Source organism: Carlito syrichta, unplaced genomic scaffold (assembly GCF_000164805.1).
Source record: "Carlito syrichta isolate Samal-C Ts95f unplaced genomic scaffold, Tarsius_syrichta-2.0.1 Scaffold314846, whole genome shotgun sequence".
Taxonomy (NCBI): Eukaryota; Metazoa; Chordata; class Mammalia; order Primates; family Tarsiidae; genus Carlito; species Carlito syrichta.
This window is the reverse complement of record NW_007258942.1, coordinates 126,430-149,221: the sequence shown is the minus strand read 5'-3', so window position 1 is coordinate 149,221 and position 22,792 is coordinate 126,430. Positions and strand designations below refer to the sequence as shown.

At 36.1% G+C, this 22,792-nt stretch overlaps 2 protein-coding genes across 2 annotated transcripts in view; one reads left to right on the top strand and one right to left on the bottom strand.

Annotated features, from left to right (window-relative positions):
* ADAT2 (adenosine deaminase, tRNA specific 2) overlaps positions 1-9,277 on the bottom strand; it is a 28,281-nt gene extending 19,004 nt beyond the window's left edge. Inside the window, exon 1 of the mRNA XM_008072087.1 lies at positions 9,182-9,277. Coding sequence (XP_008070278.1) covers positions 9,182-9,277 — 96 coding nt within the window. The remainder of the gene's footprint in view (positions 1-9,181) is intronic.
* A 110-nt stretch (positions 9,278-9,387) lies between these two features.
* The window catches only part of PEX3 (peroxisomal biogenesis factor 3), a 39,599-nt gene continuing 26,194 nt past the window's right edge, over positions 9,388-22,792 (top strand). The window contains exons 1-3 of the mRNA XM_008072085.1: positions 9,388-9,733; positions 18,019-18,150; positions 21,140-21,221. Coding sequence (XP_008070276.1) covers positions 9,661-9,733; positions 18,019-18,150; positions 21,140-21,221 — 287 coding nt within the window. The 5' untranslated portion in view covers positions 9,388-9,660. The remainder of the gene's footprint in view (positions 9,734-18,018; positions 18,151-21,139; positions 21,222-22,792) is intronic.

The following is a 22,792-nucleotide window of genomic DNA, read 5'->3' as shown; positions in this document are numbered from 1 at the left end:
AATCCACTCATCTCAGCCTCCCAAAGGCGTGGGATTACAGGCTGAGCCACCGAGCCCGGGTTATGTATTACTTTTTAAAGTTGAATTAAATTACGGTAGCAATGATGTTCACTCAACTGTGCTTCCACCATTTTCTTTGACCATTCTGTTAGTCTCATGGTGACACTAGCATCCATTTGATTAAGGCCATCTTTTGAGCGAATGTCATACTTAAAATGTGTAGACATTTTTTTGGCACCCCATATATATGTGTATGACTGAAATACATATATATATGTACTTGTTTTGCTGAGAAGTTCAAAAAAGATTTAATTAAGTTGAAAATCAATTTCATTCCATCCCCACATCATACTTTCCAATGCAACTCTACTGTCTGATCATTTCTTTACAGACACAAAAGTCTGATCATTTCTTTACAGACACAAAAAAGTTCAGGCAAATTGAGTCTGAAGTTTGTGCAGGTAGCTTTGAATTTAACCTGTCTTACCTTTTTAGGGAATGGCCAAGGTCAGTCACTACTTTAAAATGGCAACTAAGTCTAATGTAAATTAACAAATTATCAACTTTTAAAATCAAAAAGTAAAATCTCATTTCTTCCCAACCCAAACACTAGTGTCTATTTTGTCATTGGCGTGATTTCTTTTTTTGCTCTAGCCAGGGCCTATCCAGTTACAGATAATGAAAGCTCCTGGATGGAAGAGACTGTGTAGCTTATTATCATTTTCTCTAAAGACATTATTACTATAAACAAATTTCCAGTGACGCAGTGATAAAGGGGGAAAGATGGAAGACAGGCTGTGTTAGCACAGACTCTTCATGAATCCCTAAAGAAATGTTTCCTACTAAGGACAAAAAGTTAGGAGGAAAAAACAAGTGAGCCAGAACTTTCAATTGAACATAACAGTGCCCAAAAGGTTAAACCATATTACAACTGTTATTGTTAATTACTCTCATAAGCTGTTCTCACTCTATCAACTTTAAATTTCTCAGCATGGCACTGAAGGCCTCCCAACTACCACCCATCCTCCCAGCAGTCAGGCAAACCAGTCTAACTGTTCATTATTCTTCTAGGTACATGGTTCTTAAACTTTTCCAACCCCAAAATCCCTCTTGAGAATCTGACGAAAGTATGAACTTTCTCACTTGAAAAAAAGCACATGCACGTGGTATTTTATGTATAGTTTCAGTATTCACAGATCCCCTAAAACCTGAGTACCGGATTAGAAAGCCCTTGCTCTAGACAGATGGCTAGATCACCTCCTAACCCAAGACAAAAGTCCTTCATTTCTTTGTACTTTGTCCTCTCCTCTGCTGGTCAACCTTTCCTTTCCTTTCTACCAGCCTACATCCCTTTTGTCTGCTAAAATTCAGAAAGAATTCTATAATTTATCTCAACTGACTTGCTCAGGACCTTGCCAGCTGTTATCTGATAGCACTTTATATGTGTCTCCCATAATGGACCCTGGGGCATGTTACGTACCAACCTTTTCACTTGTGCATGGCTTAATTTCATCAAGTAAACAGTATGATCCTGGAAGGCACTAGATCCAGGCACTAGAAAGCCTCTCCTGCTTATCTCTGAGGTCTACGCGCCCAGCATGAGGCCTAATACACAGGAAACAATCATAGTGCATTTGGTGAAATGGATAGGTGTCTGTGTTTGTTTTTGTTCTGAATTTCTCTCAGGGCCTAGCACAATATTACACTAATACCAGTTGCCCCAAAAGTGCATATTACAATAAAATGCAATTGATTTACTCTAGAAAACTAGCAACTTTTTTTCTTTGCATGTATATCTAGTCAATCTTTCTTTTTTCCTAATTACAAAGTGAGATGTGTCCAAGGCAGGAAACTCATGAATAAGAAACCCACACATCAAAAAATAAAAACCACTCATAATCCCAATATCTAAATATCCCAAAATATAATCCCTGTTCTTATTCTGAGGCAACATAGGTTTTTCAGTTTTTTCCTATGCCTGTATGTACATATTTCCAGTTTCTTTTTAAAGTCAAATATATTTATATTATATATAGTTCAGCAGTCTGCCCTCTTCATTGAAAAATGTATTGTTAACATTTCTCTATGTTGGGTAATACTTTTTAATCACATGATTTTTTTGAAGGTTGTACAGTATTTCTCCATATGAACATCTTACATTCAACTACTAGTCTCCTATTGTTTGACATTTATAGTGATTCAAATTCTTCACTATTATAAACAAGTGAAGAACTTCACTATATAAATATTTCTACTGCTTCCTTGTAAATTATCCCTAGAAATAGCTACAAAATCCAAAAAGCTCCTGCCATGTGGTTTTAAAAATAAAACTAATAAAAACCACAATGAGATACCATCTCAAAGCATTGAGAACGGTTATTACTAATAAGTCAAAAAACAACAGATGTTGGCAAGATTGCAGATAAAAGGGAACGCTCACACACTGCTAGTGGGAATATAAGCTAGTTGCACCCCTATGAAAAGCAGTCTGGATATTTCTCAAAGAACTAAAAATAAGAGTTATCATTTGACCCAGCAATCCCACTGCTGGGTATATACCCAAGGGAGAATAAATTGTTTTACCAAAAAGATAGCTGCACTCATATGTTTATTGTAGCATGGTTCACCATAACAAAAACATGAAACCAACTCAGGTGCCCATCAATGGTGGATGGAATAAAGAAAATGTGGTGCATATACACATGGAATACTACACAGCTATAAAAGAGAATGAGATCACATTCTTTGCAGCTGGAGGCCATTATTCTAAGTGGATCAGCACAGAAACAGAAAACCAAATACTATACGTTCTTGTTTATAAGCAGAAGCTAAACACTGGGCACACACAGGCATAAGAATGGAAAAAACAGACACTGAGGACCCCTTAAGAAAAGAAAGGAAAATAAAACTCATGGGCTCAAATGTTTACACATTTAATTAAAAGACACCAAAATTTAAAATAAATAAATACAATCAATCCCAAAATTGGGCAAAGGATAGGCGTAGGCAATTCACAGAAAAAAAACTTATCTAAATGTCCAATTCAAATGCTCAATGCTCAGTACTCAGGGTAATGAAACTGAATAGGAAGAAAGAGAGTACAGAGTATATGTTGGCAAGCAGTGAGCAATCTAACACTGAGAGGCAGGATAAGCCAGTGGTGAAAAGCTGGGCTCCATCATAGCTCCAGCCTTACCAGCTCTCTAACTTTAGAGAGTTTACTAACTTCAACATCAGTGTTCCCAGCTGAAAATGATGACAATAACACTTACCTCTAAGGGCAGCTGTGGGGCTTATGACATGGCCCACATAAAACACTGTGCATAGTACTGTTTCTGGAACGTACTAAGAGTATAACACTGTTACTTAGTCTTATTTTTTTTCCCAAGTCTGTATATTCTTAGAATGCTATGCTAAGAATGCTATGAAGATTAAAACAATAACCTATGATGATGATATGCTTAGCTCTCAGAAAGAAAACTGTCATGAAAAATAATGGTTTTATTAAGAAGTAGTAAAGGTGATGACCTTATTTAAAGTTTGGTGACATTATCAAAAAACACAACAACAACAAAAAAGTAACAGGGATGTTAATTTCTTCTCACCTATCACATTGCCAAGTACTAAATAATGATAATTTCAGTGACAGTGGGAGCAGGAGTGGGACAGGACACTGCTGATGGAACAGTGATCACTTCAGACCAGTGCCACCCAACAGATCCTCTTGTAGTGATGGAAATGTCTTTTGATTTGTGCTGTCTAGTATAATAGCCAGTGGTCCCAGATAGCTATTGTGGAGTTGAAATGGAGTTGAACTGAAGAAATGAATTTTATTTTATTTCATCTCAATTCATTTAAATTTAAATAGCCACATGGGCTAGTGACGGTTCTAGAAGAATATACAGCAGTAGCTATACAGTTTTAAAACACACACCCTTTGTCACAGTTTTAGTAGCTGGTCCATAGCAATAAAATACAATGGGGGGGGATGAGAGAATAATAAGCCAGAATAAAAATAAGATGACAAAAATAGATGTTAATAACAAAAAAGAAAATATATAACTCCATTTATGCAACAGTATATACAAACAGTATTTCTCTAACAGTGGAACTTTTAGATAATTTTTACATAATTTGTTAAATGTTTTTTATAGTCTGAATTTCTTATGACTATCAATTATTTATACAATCATAAAAGGAAAACATTAGGTTATTTTCATTTTGGGAAAAACCAAAAAGGTCACTACTGGGTCAAAGGTTAAGCTCGGTTTTTTGGCTTTTTATATCTACCTAGCAAAACTGCCCTATAGAAAGGGTATCCTGATTTCAGTTCCTACCAACCAACAAACACCTCACACAAACCCTTACAGTCACCAAGCATTATAATTTTTTTCACTTTTTTCACTTTTCTGAGACAGGGTCTCACTGTGTCACTGGAGTACAATGGCACAATTCTGGCTCACTGCAGCCTCGACTGCCTGGATTCAAGTGATCCTCCTGTCTCAGCCTCCCAAAGTGCTAGGATTACAAGCATGAGCCACTGTGTGCGGCCTTAATTTTTTTCACTTTTGCCAATTTCACAAATGAAATTTTTTCTTTTTAATTTGAATTTTATTACTATAGTAAAACTGCATTTTAACGCACTTATTTGCTGACTACTTGTTATTTCTTTTAGAGATACTGTGTTCAGCTACCATGAAAAAGAATGCAGTCATGTCCTTTGCAGCAACATGGATGGAGCTGGAGACCATCATCCTAAGTAAACTGACTCAGAAACAGGAAACCAAATACTACATGTTCTCACCTATATATGGAAGCGAAATGGTCACAAAGATGGAAATAATAGACACTGAGGATACCGATAAGAGTGAAGGGTCAGGGGAATTAGAGTTCAGAAACTATTTATGGGGCATAATGTTCACTATCTGGGGAATGAGCCATCTGAGACCCAATCTTCACCACTACACAATATGTCCCTACAACAAAGATGTATGTGTACCCCTGAACCTAAAAAATAAATAAACACTAGAAACCATCAAGAGAGTGAGGAGACAGCACACAGACTGGGAAAAAATATTTGCCCACTGTATGTCTGACAAAGGCCTAACATTTAGGATCTACAAGGAACTCAAATGTGCCGCAAAGAAAAAAACAAACAGCCCCATTACAAATTGGGCAAAAGATATGAATAGACACTTCTCAAAAGAAGACACATGAGCGGCCAACAGAGACATGAAAAAATGCTCAGTCTCACTAGTCATCAAGGAAATGCAAATTAAAACCACACTGAGATACCACCTAACTCCAGTCAGGATGGTCATCATCAATAACTACAAAAACAACAGGTGCTAGAGAGAACGCAGGGGGAAAAGGAACACTTCTACTCTGTTGGTGAACTGTTGGGGGGAGTGTAAACTAATACAACATCTGTGGAAAACAGTGTGGCAATTTCTAAAAGATCTAAAAATCAACCTCCTATACGACCCCACAATCCCCCTACTGGGAATATACCCGGAGGAACTCAAAGCACTCTAAGAAAAAGATACCTGCATATGCATGTTTATTGCAGCACTAGTCACAATAGCAAAAACATGGAACCAACTGTGCTGCCCATCAAAAGAGGACTGGATTTTTAAAAATGTGGTATTAGCCAGGAGTGTTAGCACGTGCCTGTAGTTCCAGCTATTTGGAAGGCTGAGGCAGAAGAATCCCTGGAGACCAGCAGGACGAGGCTGCGGTAGCCAGGAGTGTGTCACTGCCCTCCAGCCTGGGTGACAGAGTGAGACTCCAACTCAAAAAAAAAAAAAAATGTGGTATATATACACAATGGAATATTACACAGCCATAAAGAAGAACAAACTTACTAAGTTCACAGCAACTTGGAAGGACTCAGAGTCTATCATACTCAGTGATCTATCACAGAAACAAAGAACAGAGTACCACATGTTCTCACTCACAAGTGGACCTGGAACAATTATAATACTATAAGAAAGGGATTGGCAGTAGTGGAAACTGCAGAGGATGGAGAGGAGGCGGAATGGAAACTGCCAGGGGAGGGGGGCACACCTCATCAAGTGTACCTGCATAATGAACATTTGTATACCTAGCCCTGAATTGTACCTCACATCTTAAAAATAAAAAATCTTTTTAAAAAATTTAAAAATAAATACTGTAAAAAAAAATTTTTAAACATTAAAAAATATAGTAAAGAAATATTATGTTTATATCCTTTGATCTTCTCAGTATTAGAGTGTACATCTTTTCTTTTACTTTGGAAAGTATATTTTATTTAAGTTATGAAACTCATCCATTCATACAGGCCACAAATATTTTCCTTCTTTATTATTTGCTTTGTTACTCTGTATCTTTTGTAGATATTTTCAACATTTATGTAATGAAAACCTATCAATTTTTCTTTCATGCTTTCTGCTTTTGGTAGTATACTTTTAAAGTCCTTCTCCATTTCATGATTATATAAAAACTAACATTTATTTATTTATGGTTCTCTTATGGTCTTGTTATTTTTTATTTGCCTTTACTCTTTAATCCTATCTTTTCAATTAGATTTTTTTTTTTTTCTAAGAGATGGGCTCTTGCTCTGCCACATACGCATGATTGCAGTGGCCGGATCACAACTCAGAACTCCTGGGTTCAAGCGATGCTCCCACTTTAGCCTCCCAAGTAGCTAGAATTATAAGCGCACATCACAATGCCCAGGTAACTTTTTAATATTTATTTTTTGTAGAGACAGAAACTCGCTATGTTGTCCAAGCTGGTATCAAACTCCTGGCCTCAAGCAATCCTCTTGCCTTGGCTTCCAAAAGCACTGGAATTTACAGGTAGGAGCCACTGTGCTCAGCCAGATTTTTACATTTTTTTTTTTTTTTTTTTTTTTTTTTGAGTTGGAGTCTCACTCTGTCACCCAAACTGGAGTGCAGTGGCCGCTTCCGGCCACCGCAGCCTCGACCTGCTGGACTCTGGAGATCCTTCCTCCTCAGCCTTCCGAGTAGCCGGAATTACAGGCATGCGCTACCACGCCCGGCTAATTTTTGATTTATTGTAGAGATGAGGTCTCGCTGCCCCAGGCGGGTCTCGAACCCGCGGGCTCAGGCAATCCACTCACCTCAGCCTCCCAAAGGCGTGGGATTACAGGCTGAGCCACCGAGCCCGGCTGATTTTTACATTTTTAATACAAAAATGTATTGATAAATATCTTAAAATCACGCATAATTTTTACCATGTTAACTAATTGTTTTTGTACATTTTCCTCTCATCTTCATTCATTTCATTAAAATTTCTATTTACTGAGGAGACATGGTAAGCATTTTACAAACATTATCTCTTTTAATCTACACAACTCTGTGAGTTAGAAATTATATTCCTATTTTATAGAAGAGGACACTGAGGCTGAAAGGTTAAGAACTTGTCGAAGTTAGTTTGTTAGTCAGTAGCCATTTGAACACAGCTAACCTCTACATTTATATGGATAGTATAAAATAATTTGTATTCTGCTTGTTTAACTACACATGATATTTAATATTATATTTATTCCTAAAATCATAATGTTTTAATAACAGCATATATTTAACACAGTGATATACCACAATTTAATTATTTCTTTTTATTGAAAATTTGAAATGCATCCTGGTTTTCACTGGTATGTATAACCCTGAAATGAAAATTATTATTTTTTATCTTTCTAAGTTATTTCCCTAAGTAAGCATATTATAAGGTCAAATGATGCAAATTCTTTATGTGGCTGTTAATTAAAGTATGTTAGATTGCTTTCCAAAAATGTTGCACCTGTTAGACTGATAAGGCTGTATAGACTTTTGCAGTCTCATTAACTTTAGGATGACTTTTTTAAAAATTAGATTTTAAACTTTCTAAAATCCTGTTTTCCTTTCTTCTTATAACCCAGGCTTTTTTAACTAAAATAAAAATATAGGACAGAGATTTTCTAGCACAACCCTTTATTTTATTTTGAACAAGCTGGGCATGGTGGCGCACACCAGTAGTCCCAGCTACTGGAAAGACTGAGCAGAGTGGCTCCTTCAGCCCAGAAGTTTGAGGCTGTGATGAGCCATGATCATGCCACTGCACTCTAGCCTGAGCAACAGAGTGAGACCCCCAACTCAAAAAAAAGAAAAAGAACAAAATGAGACCCGGAGATTACAAGACTAGGCTGTGTTCACCTGCCTCGCCCCATCAGAGTCAGCCATTCTAGTTATTTGTACTGGCCATAAAAACACTATGACAATCAGGCATAGTGACTTAGCCTATAAACCCAACACTTTGGGAGGCAGAGGTGGGAGGACCGCGTAGGCCAAGGACTTAGAGACTGTAGTGAGCGATGATCACACCCCTGCATTCCAGCCCGAGCTGCAATGAGATCCTGCCTCTAATACATACATACGTTTACTCTGTATATATGCTGTAAAGATGTTATGTTAGATTCCTCTCTATTACACATAATACTGAACATTTCACTTTTAGATTTCCGTACAAATTAACCAGATATTAACTTGCTGCTTCCAGTTCTGACACTAGTTATGGGTTGGGTATAATCTTAAACTCCTCTCAGAAGAATTTAAGATTTGAAGTTTCTTTATGAGAGTAAGGGGGTAATGGTTGAACGATATGCCAAACAAACTTTTATCCCTATTAAGAAATTCGCTAGCACACACGAAATGAATCAAGTTTGGATTACTGTACACACAAATCCAATTAGAGCCCTCAATCAGCAGGCCTAAAAGTAACGAAGCAAAAGACCATAGAAAAATAGAAGAAATGAATGTTTTCATACTTCTCTTTACCAGAAACACCCTCAGATCCCTTCTACTAAATATGTTCATGGGGCCAAAAACACATGACTGGCGTTGAGAGTGTGTGATCACAAGAAGGAAAGGGAAGGCAGCACGTGCCAGCAAGTGACTGAACGGGTAAGTTTGGAGCCTACTTCATACCAATAAGACAAATAATTTCTGAAATTTCCTCTCCTTCCTTCCACCAGAATAGGCTAAAGAAAATTTCGTGGCAGTAAAACCATCTGTTTACCCAGAACATTTGAACGCCATCAAGATTGTGATGACGAGAAAGCGTGCCGGGAGGTTTGCTCAAATGTCGTGTTGAGAGTCAGAGAAAATTCCCACCCGCAGCATCCAGCTCTGGGGCTCCTCACCATGTGCATCGCCTCCTCCATCCACTTCTCGATGTCCTCCGCCGGCAACGAGCACGCGCCGCCTGCCGCCGGCGTGGACGCCTCCCTCACCTCCATCCTGCAGTGGCCGCCGCTCAGAGCCAGAGTCCGCGGCGGAGGTGGAGCGCAGGAAGCGGAACGCAGGAGCGCAGGTCGCAGTTTCCGGAGGAAGTCGAATGGCAAGACACCGGGAGCGATTTCTGAACGGACCTGTGAGCTCCGGACCAGTAAGCGGCGGCGGCGCGGCGGCAGCCGCAGAAAGCGCAGCTGCTCCTCAGTAGTCCACGCCCCCTTCACGCTCCGGTGACAGTCCCTGCGGAAAGTCGCGTTTGTGATTTCTCGAGAGGAGCGAGCGAGACCACGTCGTTCCTGCCTGGTCGTCTGGGGCAGGTGACGACGAAGCGGTATCCTGGTGAACCAGCCCTTCATCCCTGGGCAGCCCACACTCCCGGGGCCTCAAGATGCTGAGGTCTATGTGGAATTTTCTGAAACGTCACAAAAAGAAATGCATCTTCCTGGGCACGGTCCTTGGAGGTGGGTGACAGCGTGCTTGGAAAGGGGCATTGGGAGAAGGGGGTGGGAGAGGTGACATTTTTCTAAAATAGGGAGAGGCCCGGCTATCCTAGTCTGGGATATGTAGAGGGAACCCCATCAACCATCGGGTGAGGAGCAGGGTGGCCAACCTCCAAGGTTCTCCCATCTCTGTATTTGGGGAATTCTCTGTACCTTTTGCCCTGCCACTGCCTCTTTGTTTCTCGCCTGTCCTCTTTCCTCATGGACCTTGGGATAACTCATTACAATTTAAGTCTATTTCAAGGCACCGTTCTGCTCTATTGCTTTCCTGTGAGATCCTTCATTTCTTTTTGGCACTCTTTGTACTTTGTCTTTTACCTTTCGTAGGAGTTTTATGATATTCTAGGAGAGTTACCTAAAGGCTGACTTCAAATGGTTTTTAATGTTAATTTGAATTTTTTGAAAACAGTACCACTGTACTGAAGTACTTAAAGATATAGACCAGACAAAGAAAAACAAGTCAGTATTTTAGATCTGTTTCTGCTATTTTAGAATACAAACTGGCAGTAAGAAAAATGCTTGAGGGATGCTGTGCAATATTCCTCAGGATCTTCAAGATTGGGCTCATTGCCCATCTAGCTGACATAATTGAGTTGCATAGGCAGAGAGGAGATTTAGAAACAAATAAGATAAAAATCTTGAGAGAATAAAAAGCTTTGTGAATTATATGAGAAGGAAATCTAGGGACTTTAACAGGAAATTTCTTTTGAACTTGATTTTTTGAAAAATATTCTTATCACTATGCTTTGGGTACACAAGTACTTAAAACTCAAGAACAGAAGTTCCCTAAAGAATTTTGTTGCTTTTCTCTTAGAATTAGGTTATATTCTATTTTCCCTAAACAATTTGAAGTTAATAGTACCCATAGAATCAATAATTCAGATGTGGTGATTCTTGAAAGTTTGAAACAGGGCTCTTGTTGATGAAGCAAGGAGAGTATTCTGATGTCTCTGAGGTCTATAACAAACTGATAATAAAATATGTAAATTTTGATCACCTTCTTTAAAAAATCTTTTATAAAAGGTAATCGCATTACTTCAGCCTCTGGTTGCTAATGTATAATTACATTATACTAAGATTACAAAGTCCATTTTTTTGTAAAAGCTAAAAATATATGTATGATGGAAGGAATAAAAAAAATATTTATATTGCTGCTATTGAAGGAATGAAAATTATCTCTTTAGCAATCTCAGAAGAAACAGGATACCTCTTCAGGCTTATAGAACAACCTAATGGTAAACTAGAAATAATAACAGGGTATAAAGAGTGTACTTAAAATGAAGAAAAATAAAGAGTATACTTAAATAATAGTTATAGATTTTTTAAAAATCTAATGAGAGCTTTATAGTTACAGATTAAGTGGAATTTTAAAAAAGGTTCAGAGAGACAAAAAGAGTTAATAATCCTGGCATTTTATATCAAAAAAGGAAGTCAGTCTGAAAAGAAAGAAAGAGTAGATGACCATGATTGGCATTTGTTTGAGCCTCATATTCTTTCTGCTTTGGGGTAAAAGTTCTATGACATGTTAGATTTTAATTAATGTAATTTAAGAAATATTTAATAATATGATTGGAAATACAATACTTACAGATTTTTAATAGTAATAGCTACTACCATTTACTGGGTGCCCACTTAATGCTGGCCACCATGCTAAGCTCTTTCTCTTCAATAACAGAGCAGATATTGTTAACATCATTCAAAAATGTGGCGACTAGAGTCCTAAGACTTTAGAAACTTGCTCAGGGCCTTAGAGTTAATAGCAGGGAAGCTAGAATTCAAACCCATCTGTGTTAGACCCCAAAGTACATTCGCTTTCCACATTATACCACTGTGTCTTCATAGACTTTACAGTCTGATAGGAAGGAAAACCAAGTGTACAGCAATTAAAATACAAAACCATAAGAGAAGTGAAAAAATGCTACACAGATCATGCAGGTAGATAGCATATGCTGTTGTAAACAATCAGGAAGAATTGCTTGGAAGAAGTGGCACATTTTGACAGGCTCGAGAACTGGATAATATATCAACATGCAAGCTTGTTGAAGTTTGGCCATTCAGTGGTGGAGAAAAAACAACAACAACAATTAAGTAAAACCTTGAGTTGTAGGCCTTCTTAAGTAGCAGTTTCTATGTCCCTGAATTTTGGGTGGGTAACTGCTTTAGAACAATTTGTACAATTTAACCAGTTTGTGAAAAGACTAGAGCAGTGGCTCACACTTTTTGATCTAAGATCTGCTTTACACTCTTAAAATTTAAGGATCGTTGTGATGTGCATGTTGCTTCAATCAAAAAAAAAATGTAAGGATCCTAAAGAACTTTCTAAATTTTGTATCAACTAATAGTTACCATATTCGAAATTAAAACAAAAAAATTTAAATATTTATTAATTTAGTGGACCTTGAACAATTATCATAATACTGTAAGAAAGGGATTGGCAATGGTGGGAAACTGCCAGAGGAGGAGGGATGGGATTGGCAGTTGAGGGAAATTGCCAGGGGAGGGAGGGGCACACCTCATCAACAAGGGTACCTGTATAATGAACATTTGTATACTTAACCCTAAATTGTACCCCACATCTTTAAAATAAAAAGTAAATATAAATAAAAAGAAAACACCAGAGGCGGTTCCACCAAGATCAGGAACAAGTCAAGAAATCATCATTATTAGTTCACATTACTAAAAATATATATATTTATTTACTTATTTATTTTAAAATAACAACAATAAACCTATTACATACTAACATAAATAACAAAAAATTAGTGAGTATAGTGGCAGTATTTTATTGGAGTCTCATATCTCTTCATTCAATCAGTTGTGCCACATATCATGCAGCCTTTAGAGTACTCCACTGTATATTCATGAGAGAATGAGAATGAAAAAGGGAAATAACATTGTAGTATTATTACAAAACAGCTTTGACCTCACTGACCCCTGAAATGGCCTTAAAGACCTCAAGGATGTCCAGGCCACCCTTTGAGAACCATTGCAGTAAAGAAAGTGTTATAGAACAGAGAGCAGCCAGATTCATACTTACTGACTTGCTGATTTCTAAAAAAGCCCAGAACATTAACCTGGATTTGTACCTTAAATCCTGTAGTCTCTGACCTCTTGACATTTTTCTTGCATTCTGTTACTCAACAAACATTTGATTGGGAGTAAGTGCCAACTCTCAACGTACTGGCCTCTGGAAACACAGGAATAAGACAATTCCTGACTTTGGAGAACTCATGGTACAGAAATGGAAATAAGTGAAAGTAGTGTGATAATAGCATAGTACAAAAATAAGGTAAGGTGTTAAGAGAGCATAGACAAGAGAAAAGCATGAAGATGTCTGACAAAGCTTCATAAGGAAGAATGTCCACTTCAATTAAGTTATAAAGCTAGCAAAGGAGAAAGGCGCACAGCAGGAATAGGGGCCAAGAGGTTCAGAGACAGTGCTTTTTGTGAATCAAAGATTATTTCACTGTGGCTGAGCAAATGAGAAATGGCAAACAGCAAATTTGGGTAAGTTGCTAGAGTACAGATTATGAAGGGCCTTTATTATCAAACCACTCTACATAATTTGGACATTATTTTTTACATCAGCACTTCTCAAACATTAGTGTGCATAAAAATCACTTAAAGAGCTTATTAAAAACAGAATCCTTTATACTAGATTCTGATTCTTTAGGTTCAGAGTGCAGTTCAAGAATTCCTAGGGGATACAGCATCATACAAGACAGGACATCTGGGGATGTTTTCAAGGAATGTCCTAAAAGGCCCCTAATTACCCCCAGGAAATTCTGATGTAAATGAAACAGGGATACCACATTAAGAAATGACGGCAGGAGAGACATGAGAATCATTTGAGGTCAGGAGTTCAAAACAGCCTGGGCAACATAGTGAGACCTTATCTCTATCAAAAAAAAAAAAAATTAACGATGCATGGTTGCGAGCACCTGTTGTCCTAGCTCCTAGGGAGGCTAAGATGGAAGGATTTGCTTGAGCCCAGCAGTTCGAGACTGTGGTGTGTTATGGTCACACCACTACACGCCAGCCTGCGCAACAGAGCAACATCTTGTCTCTAATAAAATTAGATACATTAAATACAATACATTAAAATAAAATGAAATAAAATACAATACATTAAAATAAAATGAAATGGTGGCAAGATATTGAAGAATTCTGAAAACAGGAATAGTATAGTCAGATTTATGTTTTAGAAAAATCACTTTTCGGATAGAAGATGAATTAGACAGGTGTGAGACCAGAAACAAAAGAGAAGAATTAGGAAACTGTTGATTCAGTTCAAGAGTGTGAATAATATTTAGAGTCTACATGAAAACAATGGTAAAGGAGTTGTGGAAAAGTTGCAAGATTTAGGAATTATTTCTGAAATCTTATCAGAATGTTGTAGCAGGATTTAGTGATCTGTTGAACTGGGAACAATATTAATAGATTATTTTCAAACTGTTATTGAAATTATTAATGAAGTAAAATAGTTGCATTGCAAGGATTTTCATCCAGAAAGAGAAGACTAAGAGATGGTTTTTGACACAATTAAATTATGGTAAGACTAGAAGATAATTTTGTTTTACTAGCAATGTTATAAAACTATTTTACATTTATTTTTTGAGGTATTCATCAGTGTTTTCATTATTTATAAATAAAGTCATGGCTACAAAAGGAAATTTACAGCTCATGTAATGTCAATCTGTCTTTTTACATATGAATAATTTAGACATAGAGAGAGGGGGACTTTCCCAAAAGTCGCCTAATAAGTTGGTGCCAGAACCATCAATATCTCCTGTCTTCCAGGCCAGAATTTAAACTGCCAGTCAAGTATGTAGATTGTCTTAAGCCCCATATTTTAGCTAGTAACTTCTCTGCCTTTATTCTTACTTTTCTACAGAGCCAAAACAGAATTTTTGAATTTAGGGTATTAGAACCTAGGTGAATTAGACCTTGTGTAGGACCTTAATTCAGTGCTAACTCAAGAAAAATCATTAATTGTGTGATTTTAGGCTAGTTCTCTGTATTAATTTGCTAGGACAACCATAACTAAGTTCCACAAACTGGGTGACTTAAGCAACAGAAATATATTATCTCACAGTTCTAAAGGGTAGAAGTCCAGAGTCAGGGCTTGTTCCTTCTGTGGTGTGTAAGAGAAGGATCTCCTTGTGGTTTGTAGATGACCGTCTCCCTGTGTGTTTTTAAATCCTCTTTCCTCTGCAAGTATCTGTGTCCAGGTTTCCTCTTCATATAAAAACAGTAGTCATATTGGATTAGGACCTACCCAGTGAACTCATTTTAACTTGATTACATCTGTAAAGATCTTATCTCCATAGAAAGTCACATTCTGCAGTACTAGGACTTCAACGTATGAATTTTGGGGGGTGACACAATCAACCCATAACAGTTTATTTCCTTTTTTAGTTTAGTTAGAATATACTATATTTATCAATAACAGTTACTAAAAAATTTTTATCAAATGTGTTGAGAATCTAATGAAAGCAGTTGACCTTCCTCCTAGGAAAGCATGTATGCCAATCAAATTTACTATCATTCCAGAAAAATTCTTAGCTATAAAAAGTTATCATCTCAGTGTTTGATTTTACAATATACTTTGAGAAATAGTAATCATTTTACATGTAACTTTCAATGATCTGTTTTGCAAATAAGAAACAAGTAATTTCTTCATAAGATTACTTTGTGAAATAAAGTCAGTTTCTTCACTCTTGTTGGCATAGTGGCACTATTATCGGTTTATTTAGGATTGATTGCATAAAAGGCAGCCATGAAGCCACTTACATGAACTTTTATTTGTTCTTTAAGCATGGTTGTAATATGTTTATAATACAAGAATAGCAACAGCAATAATACTTTGCGTCTTTTTTAGCGTTCCTTTGTATTGAACAGTTTTGGTTTTGTTTTTTGTTTGTTTGTTTTTTGTTTTTGAGTTGGAGTCTTATTTCGTCGCCCAGGCTGGAGTGCAGTGGCACACTCATGGCCACCCCAGCATCGACCTGCTGGTCTCAGGCAATACTTCCACCTCAGTTCTAAGTAGCCAGAACTACAGGCGTGCACTACCATGCTCTGCTAATTTTTTTTTTTTTTTTTTAGAGAGATGAGGTATTGCCAAGTTGCCCAGGTTGTTCTCAATGAACTATTATTTTTAAGAATATATAATGTCTTGTCAGTACACCTATAATATCTGTATTAGTGAAAATAATTCAGGATATGTGTTTGCTTTGCAGTTCCTAGGGAGCTATCCCCTTTCCACCTGTGATAAACAGAGCAAGTCCAATTATTTAGATCATGCACAGTTCTTAGGTTCTTTTTGATTGATACTGAGGGCCACAGGCAACTGAAAGTAAGTAAGGATTAGTTAGCCCCTATATCTTTGCTGCCCGGTTCTAATGAAGCAAGTTCTGGCACATGTAAAAACATTTGGAACCAACCCTGCTGTCCATTGAAAGTGTACCGAATAAAGAAAATGTGGTACATATACCCAATGGAGTATTATGAAACCATAAAAAAGGACAAAATTATGGATTTCACAGCAAACTGGATGGAGGTAGAATCCATCATACTTAGTGATCTATCACAGAAACATAGAACTGAATACCTCATGTTCTCACTCATAAGTGGGTCCTGAACATTTATCACAATACTACAAGGGATGGATCATTAGTTGCAGGACACTACCAGGGGAGGGAGGGAGGGGAAGGGCATATGGTATCACAAAGAGTACCTGATCCTAAACCAGGGAGAGTGAGGACCAGGTGAAGGCCCAAACGTCACTTACAGTTAGACTACTCATATACCTAATCCTGACTTGTACCCCACATCTCAATAGTAAAATTAAATTAAATTAAAAAACAAGCAGAGGTCAAACAGTAGCACAACCTGTTCTTTAAGCTCATTCGAGTCCCCATTAATCCGTCCTTTATTTGGTGCTACCACAAGACCATGTATAAAAATTTACCTGGAGCAAATACAACAGTATTCTAGCTGTAGGATTCAGCTGGCCATCTGATTAACTCAATTGACTAAAAATCCTCTGAACTAGCAGCTAAAGGTCCCAGGCTAAGTTAGTCATTCCTAAGTGTAAGGGACTTGCTACATTCATATATTCTAGTTCATATGACTATTACTAAAATGTTTTAGCTAGTCCAATTCTTGAAAACCACTAATTTAATCTATGAAAAGCCATTTCTGAGATTCATTATACTTAATTAACAAAATCTTTGATACTGGTCATAAGAAAAAGTTGATTGAAGCACTTATATCTTGGAGCGTGGCTTTTAATCAAATGCCAACTAACCATTCTGGAATGTTCACATTCCCAGTTAAGAAGACTGCCCATCAGGTATAGACCAAAATGTACACAGTAGTATCATACTGCATACACTAAAATGCATTAAATTACAGGCACTTGATACCACTTATATTTTTTTACTGTGGCATTGCAACTTAGGAATTTCTGTGCCCTCTTCCCTCTCGCTTTTCTAATTAAGTTACTAGTCTTTAGATCTAAGTTTCATTCTCTATCCTTTTCTTAGACGGGGAGATTTTTCTAACACAAGGAGGGATAAATGCACATCTGTCTGACTACCTACCGTTCTTTCATTTTTCCTTTTAAAATGTGTACCTTATATTTTTTAAGTATTTTGTGTTCATAGAAGAAAATATGGAAAATATAGAAAAGAAAACAAAAAAATGTCCTGCTATCCCACCATTCAGCAATGATCATTGCTTATTATATGTCAGAAGTTCAAACCCATCTATTTTTCTGTATCTATTTCTGTGAAAGAAAGAAACAAACTCCTGGGGTCTTATTTTATCACCTAACAGTATAACATCAATATTTCCTTGAATCATTAACTATTTAGCAATGTGGTTTTTAATAACTGCATAAGATTCCATTATATGGCTAGACCATAATTTATTTAAATAATTCTCTATTGCTGGACATTTAGAATATCTCCAGTCACTATTAAAGGCACTGCCAGACTTTTTAGATTCAATTCCTTTCTACATCTTCAGGCCTAGTCTTTCTCACCCATCATTTCCTCTGTCATTTGCTGTTAAAATGGTAGTCTTTAAGTTAGTTTTACATAATTCTTTAATTCAGGTTTTTTAAAAATTGTAATTTTTAGCTTTTCATTAATATAAGTCTTATAATTGAGTAAAACAAGTTAAAAATACTGTTTGGAATTTTTAGCACTCTAATGTTTGCTTATTTTTTAAAATGTTTTTAGGAGTGTATATCCTGGGGAAATATGGGCAGAAGAAAATCAGAGAAATACAAGAAAGGGAGGCTGCAGAATATATTGCCCAAGCACGACGACAGTATCATTTTGAAAGTAACCAGAGAACTTGCAATATGACAGGTAAGACAAAGAGAAACATTTATACATATATAAAGTTGTTTGATGATTTGTGTTAATTTGCATACCTCCAGGATGCAAATTTAGAGGAAAAGGCAGAGGAATAATGGTAACTCTAGCAAGTATTTGCATACAAAATGAAACTTACCATTTTAATAAGAATTTTTAAAATCAATATAGATTAATATTAGTATTTGTTCATTCGCTGTATTTATTCGTTCAGCAAATACTTATGGTGCCCAGTACTAGGAAAGCAGGAGGAGTTGAACAATATAAAAAAAATTCCCAACTTTTGGAGTTTATATTCCAGTGAGAGGGAAAGATGATAAACAGCAAGTATGTAACTTTAGACAGTGATGGCAGTTATACGGAGAATCACGCAATGTACAAGGTAGTGATGCTCTTGAGCACAGGACAGTCAGGAGAGTTAGGTTTCTTTGAGGTAACATTTGAATATAAACTAAATGATACCCTGCAAAATGCCTGAGGTGGGAACAAGCTTTGATCATTTAAGAAACCGCAAAAAGATCATGTAGCTAAAGCAGATCGATGGCTGCAGAAATAAAACTGGTCCCGTTGGGTCAGGGTAAGATGGTTAAAGAGTCATAAGTTTGTTGAATTTTCAGTAGGCAACTACAGACCTGTGAGTCTGCCACAGTAGTCTATGCTCAGTCAGTGCTAATTAATGGCAGTCATTCTGGAGGAATGCCACAACAAAATCAACCTGCCCACATTTGAAGGGAACAAGGTATTATGTTCCAACCATTCTAACTCCTTGAAGAATTAGTTCTCAAATCCACATCAAACCTGTTTTTCTTTTTTATTTTGTAGCTTAATCTTTTCTCTAACATTTCTTTCAAAAAGAATTTAGAAAGAATTTATAAAAGTGCATTCTTGTTCAATTTTACAAGTCGAATTTTTCTCAAAGTTGAAAGGACTTTATTTGTTCACTTTTCTTATTTTACTTGAGGTTGAGATCAAGATGGTTAAGAGGCACATCTAAACTTACAGCTGGAGTATGATTTTTTAATATTTAAAATAATAACACTCAGAAAAATACCTCCATTCTATAAAGCAAATAGTAATCATAGATACAGTATATATTGACAATTCTCAAAAGGTGCAGTAAGAGCACAGCTCTCAGATGAGGCAGATCTGGCCCAGTTCTCAACTTCCCTTGTATTATCTGTGTGTTTTTGGACCAGTCAAATTTCAAAAATCTTTGTAAAATCATATAGCCTTCCCTATAAAATGAACACCATAAAATCCACTTCATAAGTGTTTTGTGAGGCTGTGATGAGGCAATGCACATAAAGTACTTAGCATATAATAAATACTCAGTAAATAATAACTTTTTACAAATTATGTAATTTTTTAAAATTGACATTCAGCATTCAATGTAGTGGTGCTGCTTAGGACTTGTAATGAATTTTTGGAAAACAGTCCTTTCCTGTTGCTACTCAGAATTTCAGAAAATAGAAAAAGGCAGCTGCTGAGGTCCCAAAATGCATCTCAGTTTAGCATGGACCTTTGTGTCATTTGGGGTTCCCTCTGAAGTAGATGCCAAGATGGGATTAGATGGGCCAGAGATCTACTGGGGGAAATGCCTGTCAATAAAGGGAAAGGGAAGTTAAAGTAGCCACGGGAAGCCTTTAGGCCACCATGCAAGTCTGAGACTTGTGAACAGAATGAGAGAAGGAAGGAAGATTAGGTAAAAAGAGTCTCAGAAAGAGTTTCTAAGAAAGTTTTGGCAGGTCAGTGGGGAGTCTGCATGCCAAAGTTTCTGGTAAGGGAGACTTGCAGCAATAGACCTGCCTTAGTGTCTCTACCGGAGCGCTGTCACTGGTTGTGAGCAATGCAAACGTGGTGATATATCCAGAGAGATGGCTACTGGGGCTGTCAGCTAACTGTGCTCCTCCCAGCACAAGTTGTGGGTCACATATTTTCGTGACTCTCGCAAACCTCGGATGAACAAATAGCTGACTGTAGGCAATTAAAAATAAAATATGGTGATCACTAGGAGCCAAAATATTAGTTCACTGAAAAACTTTCCAAATTAGCTTTCTAATATTCATGGATAGTGAGATTACAAAAATGATTAAATTTCTGTCTTTTTGGATAAGATGTAATGGATATAACAGAAAAACATTAATACTTTCGGGTAAATATAACTAGTTTTCTTACCCAAGATGTTTTCCTTTTTAGATTGTGGTGTTTATGATCTCTTGATATTTTTTCATTTTGTTATTGTTACTTATTTAGTGTTAGAAACTCCTTTTAAATGTTTATACGTGCATTTCTCCAAAATTATTACATGTGTAGAGCCATAAATAAAATAGCTCCTAAAAATTACGTGCAATTCTTTTTTCCATAGAGTACTATTTCTCATTTCATCCTCACATTTTTCCTGGGAGTAAAAGACAAACAACACCATTGACAAAACTAAACCTCAGCAGCTCTTAATTCTTAGCTCAGCGCACTTTTGCCCAGGTTATAATAAATGTTTATTGCTTTTTAGTCTTTAATAAGTAAACTTCTAAAATTAGAAATGAAATATGAAGCAAAAAGTATAGCCAAGAATAAAAATGTTACTTTTGATCATTTTCATTGTATCAGAAGTAATTACTTATTGTTAAAAAATTTGGAGAGTACAGAAAAGAAGAATTATTCATAATCCATAGCCCAAAGAACACCACCGTTAGCGTATAGGGATAATTCCTTTCATTCTTTCTTCTGTATGTACTTGTTTATATTGCTGTGACTTATATATATATATAATTTTGTTCTCTTGACATAAGCAGATAAATGATTTATTAGTATATAAGTTTTATGTTATTATTATTAATAATAGTAATTTGAATTCTGTAGCCCTGACCTTTCCTTCCAACTCTTGCTAGTTGCTAGCCCTATCATGTAGCCTAAAACAGTGCATGTTTATCACTGAGGGCAGTCATATCACTAATGATATTTTAATTTTCTGTTTATATGGCAGTGCTGTCCATGCTTCCAACACTGAGAGAGGCCTTAATGCAGCAACTCAATTCTGAGAGCCTCACCTCTCTACTAAAAAACAGGTAAATGCAAGTGACAGCATTTTTTGTTTATGTACTGCACTTGAAGACTGATATAATCTTGTAAAAGTCTTTGTTTTCTTATTTTTCTTTCTAATTAAAGCTTATAACATAGAGACTCAGAAAAAATATTCACTGACTATATCTTGAATCCATATTTAATTTTGTCTACTTATGTATGTTCTACTTTGTTGCAGAAAGTAGGTCAACAACATTTGTATTCATTGATTTTTATACAAGTAGATGGTATATCACTTTGAAATTATTCAGAAATTTAGTTATTGAATACTTATGAAATGTATTTCCAAACCAGGTACAGTGAAGCTAACAAAGTTATACTAAATATTGTGCTTCTTAAAGAGTTTACAGAGTAATAAATAAAGCATGTTAACATACATTTTAAGTAAATAAGTCATATAAAACTTATATTTTAAATAAAAACGAAGTACAGATATAACATGAGCACAAAATACTAATAATTTACATTACCATGACAGATTGCTATTGACAAAGCACTTTAACGTATATGACTTTGCATATGAAGTGCAGTATTTGTTAGCATATTATAATTTGATGTGATGATTTATACATTTAAGAAGACTACCCGAAGAAATGGCTTCTTATTTTAATGAGTAAGATGGGGGGAAATGGTTTCACTAAATAAGTTTAATCATTGTAGCCTTACTAAAAGAGTCACTTGCCTTGTATCACCCTTCAGACAGCCAAGGGGAAAGTAATGCTGTTTCCAGAGTACCTCACTATGCCAGGCCTGGTGCTGGGTGCTGGTTGTCTTCCGTGTGGGCTCCCATTTAATTTACACAATATCTCTGTGAGGCAGATATTAGCAGATATCATCTCCATTTTACAATAGGAGTTTTGTGCTCAGACAGATTAAATAACAAGCTGAAATTTTTTTGAAAAAATGTTTATTATATTCAGAGAATACTTTGTAAAATAACAATAGATTTGTGTACATGAGCTTTTTAAAATCCAATTAAAATATAATGCTGGTAATAATGGTTTTTCTCCTTTTTATCATTTTATCATGTTATCATGTTATCAATGTTATCATTCTGAGAGGTAGACAGACCTTCATTCCTTCTTACAAACACAAAGTTTAGCTTACAAATTAGTTTATATTAATTATATGAAGAAGAAACATATGAGCAAATTGCTTTCAGTCAAATAAATATTTAATTACCACCTATGTGTATGTACATAGGGATTGAAAAGAAATAGGTTTTAATTGCCTTGCATTTCAGTCTTAACAGGAAAGCAAGACAAATAAAATAAGTAGGATTTTTATAAAAGCAATGTAATAACAGAACATAATAATCATAATAATATGAGGGCATTCTTACTTCATGGTGAATGAAGTTTCCTGTTCCTTTGTTCCATGTGCTTTGGGAGATTCATGATAATTAAGCTGTCTCTTTTCCTTCAAGAACTTGTCATTGAAAAGAAGTACACTAAATAAATCATTATAATTCAAGACATATTATGTTTAGTGCTGTGATTTAAGTAAAAGTAAAATGTGGGAAGATAGAAAAAAAACAAAAGGAATTAATTTTGAA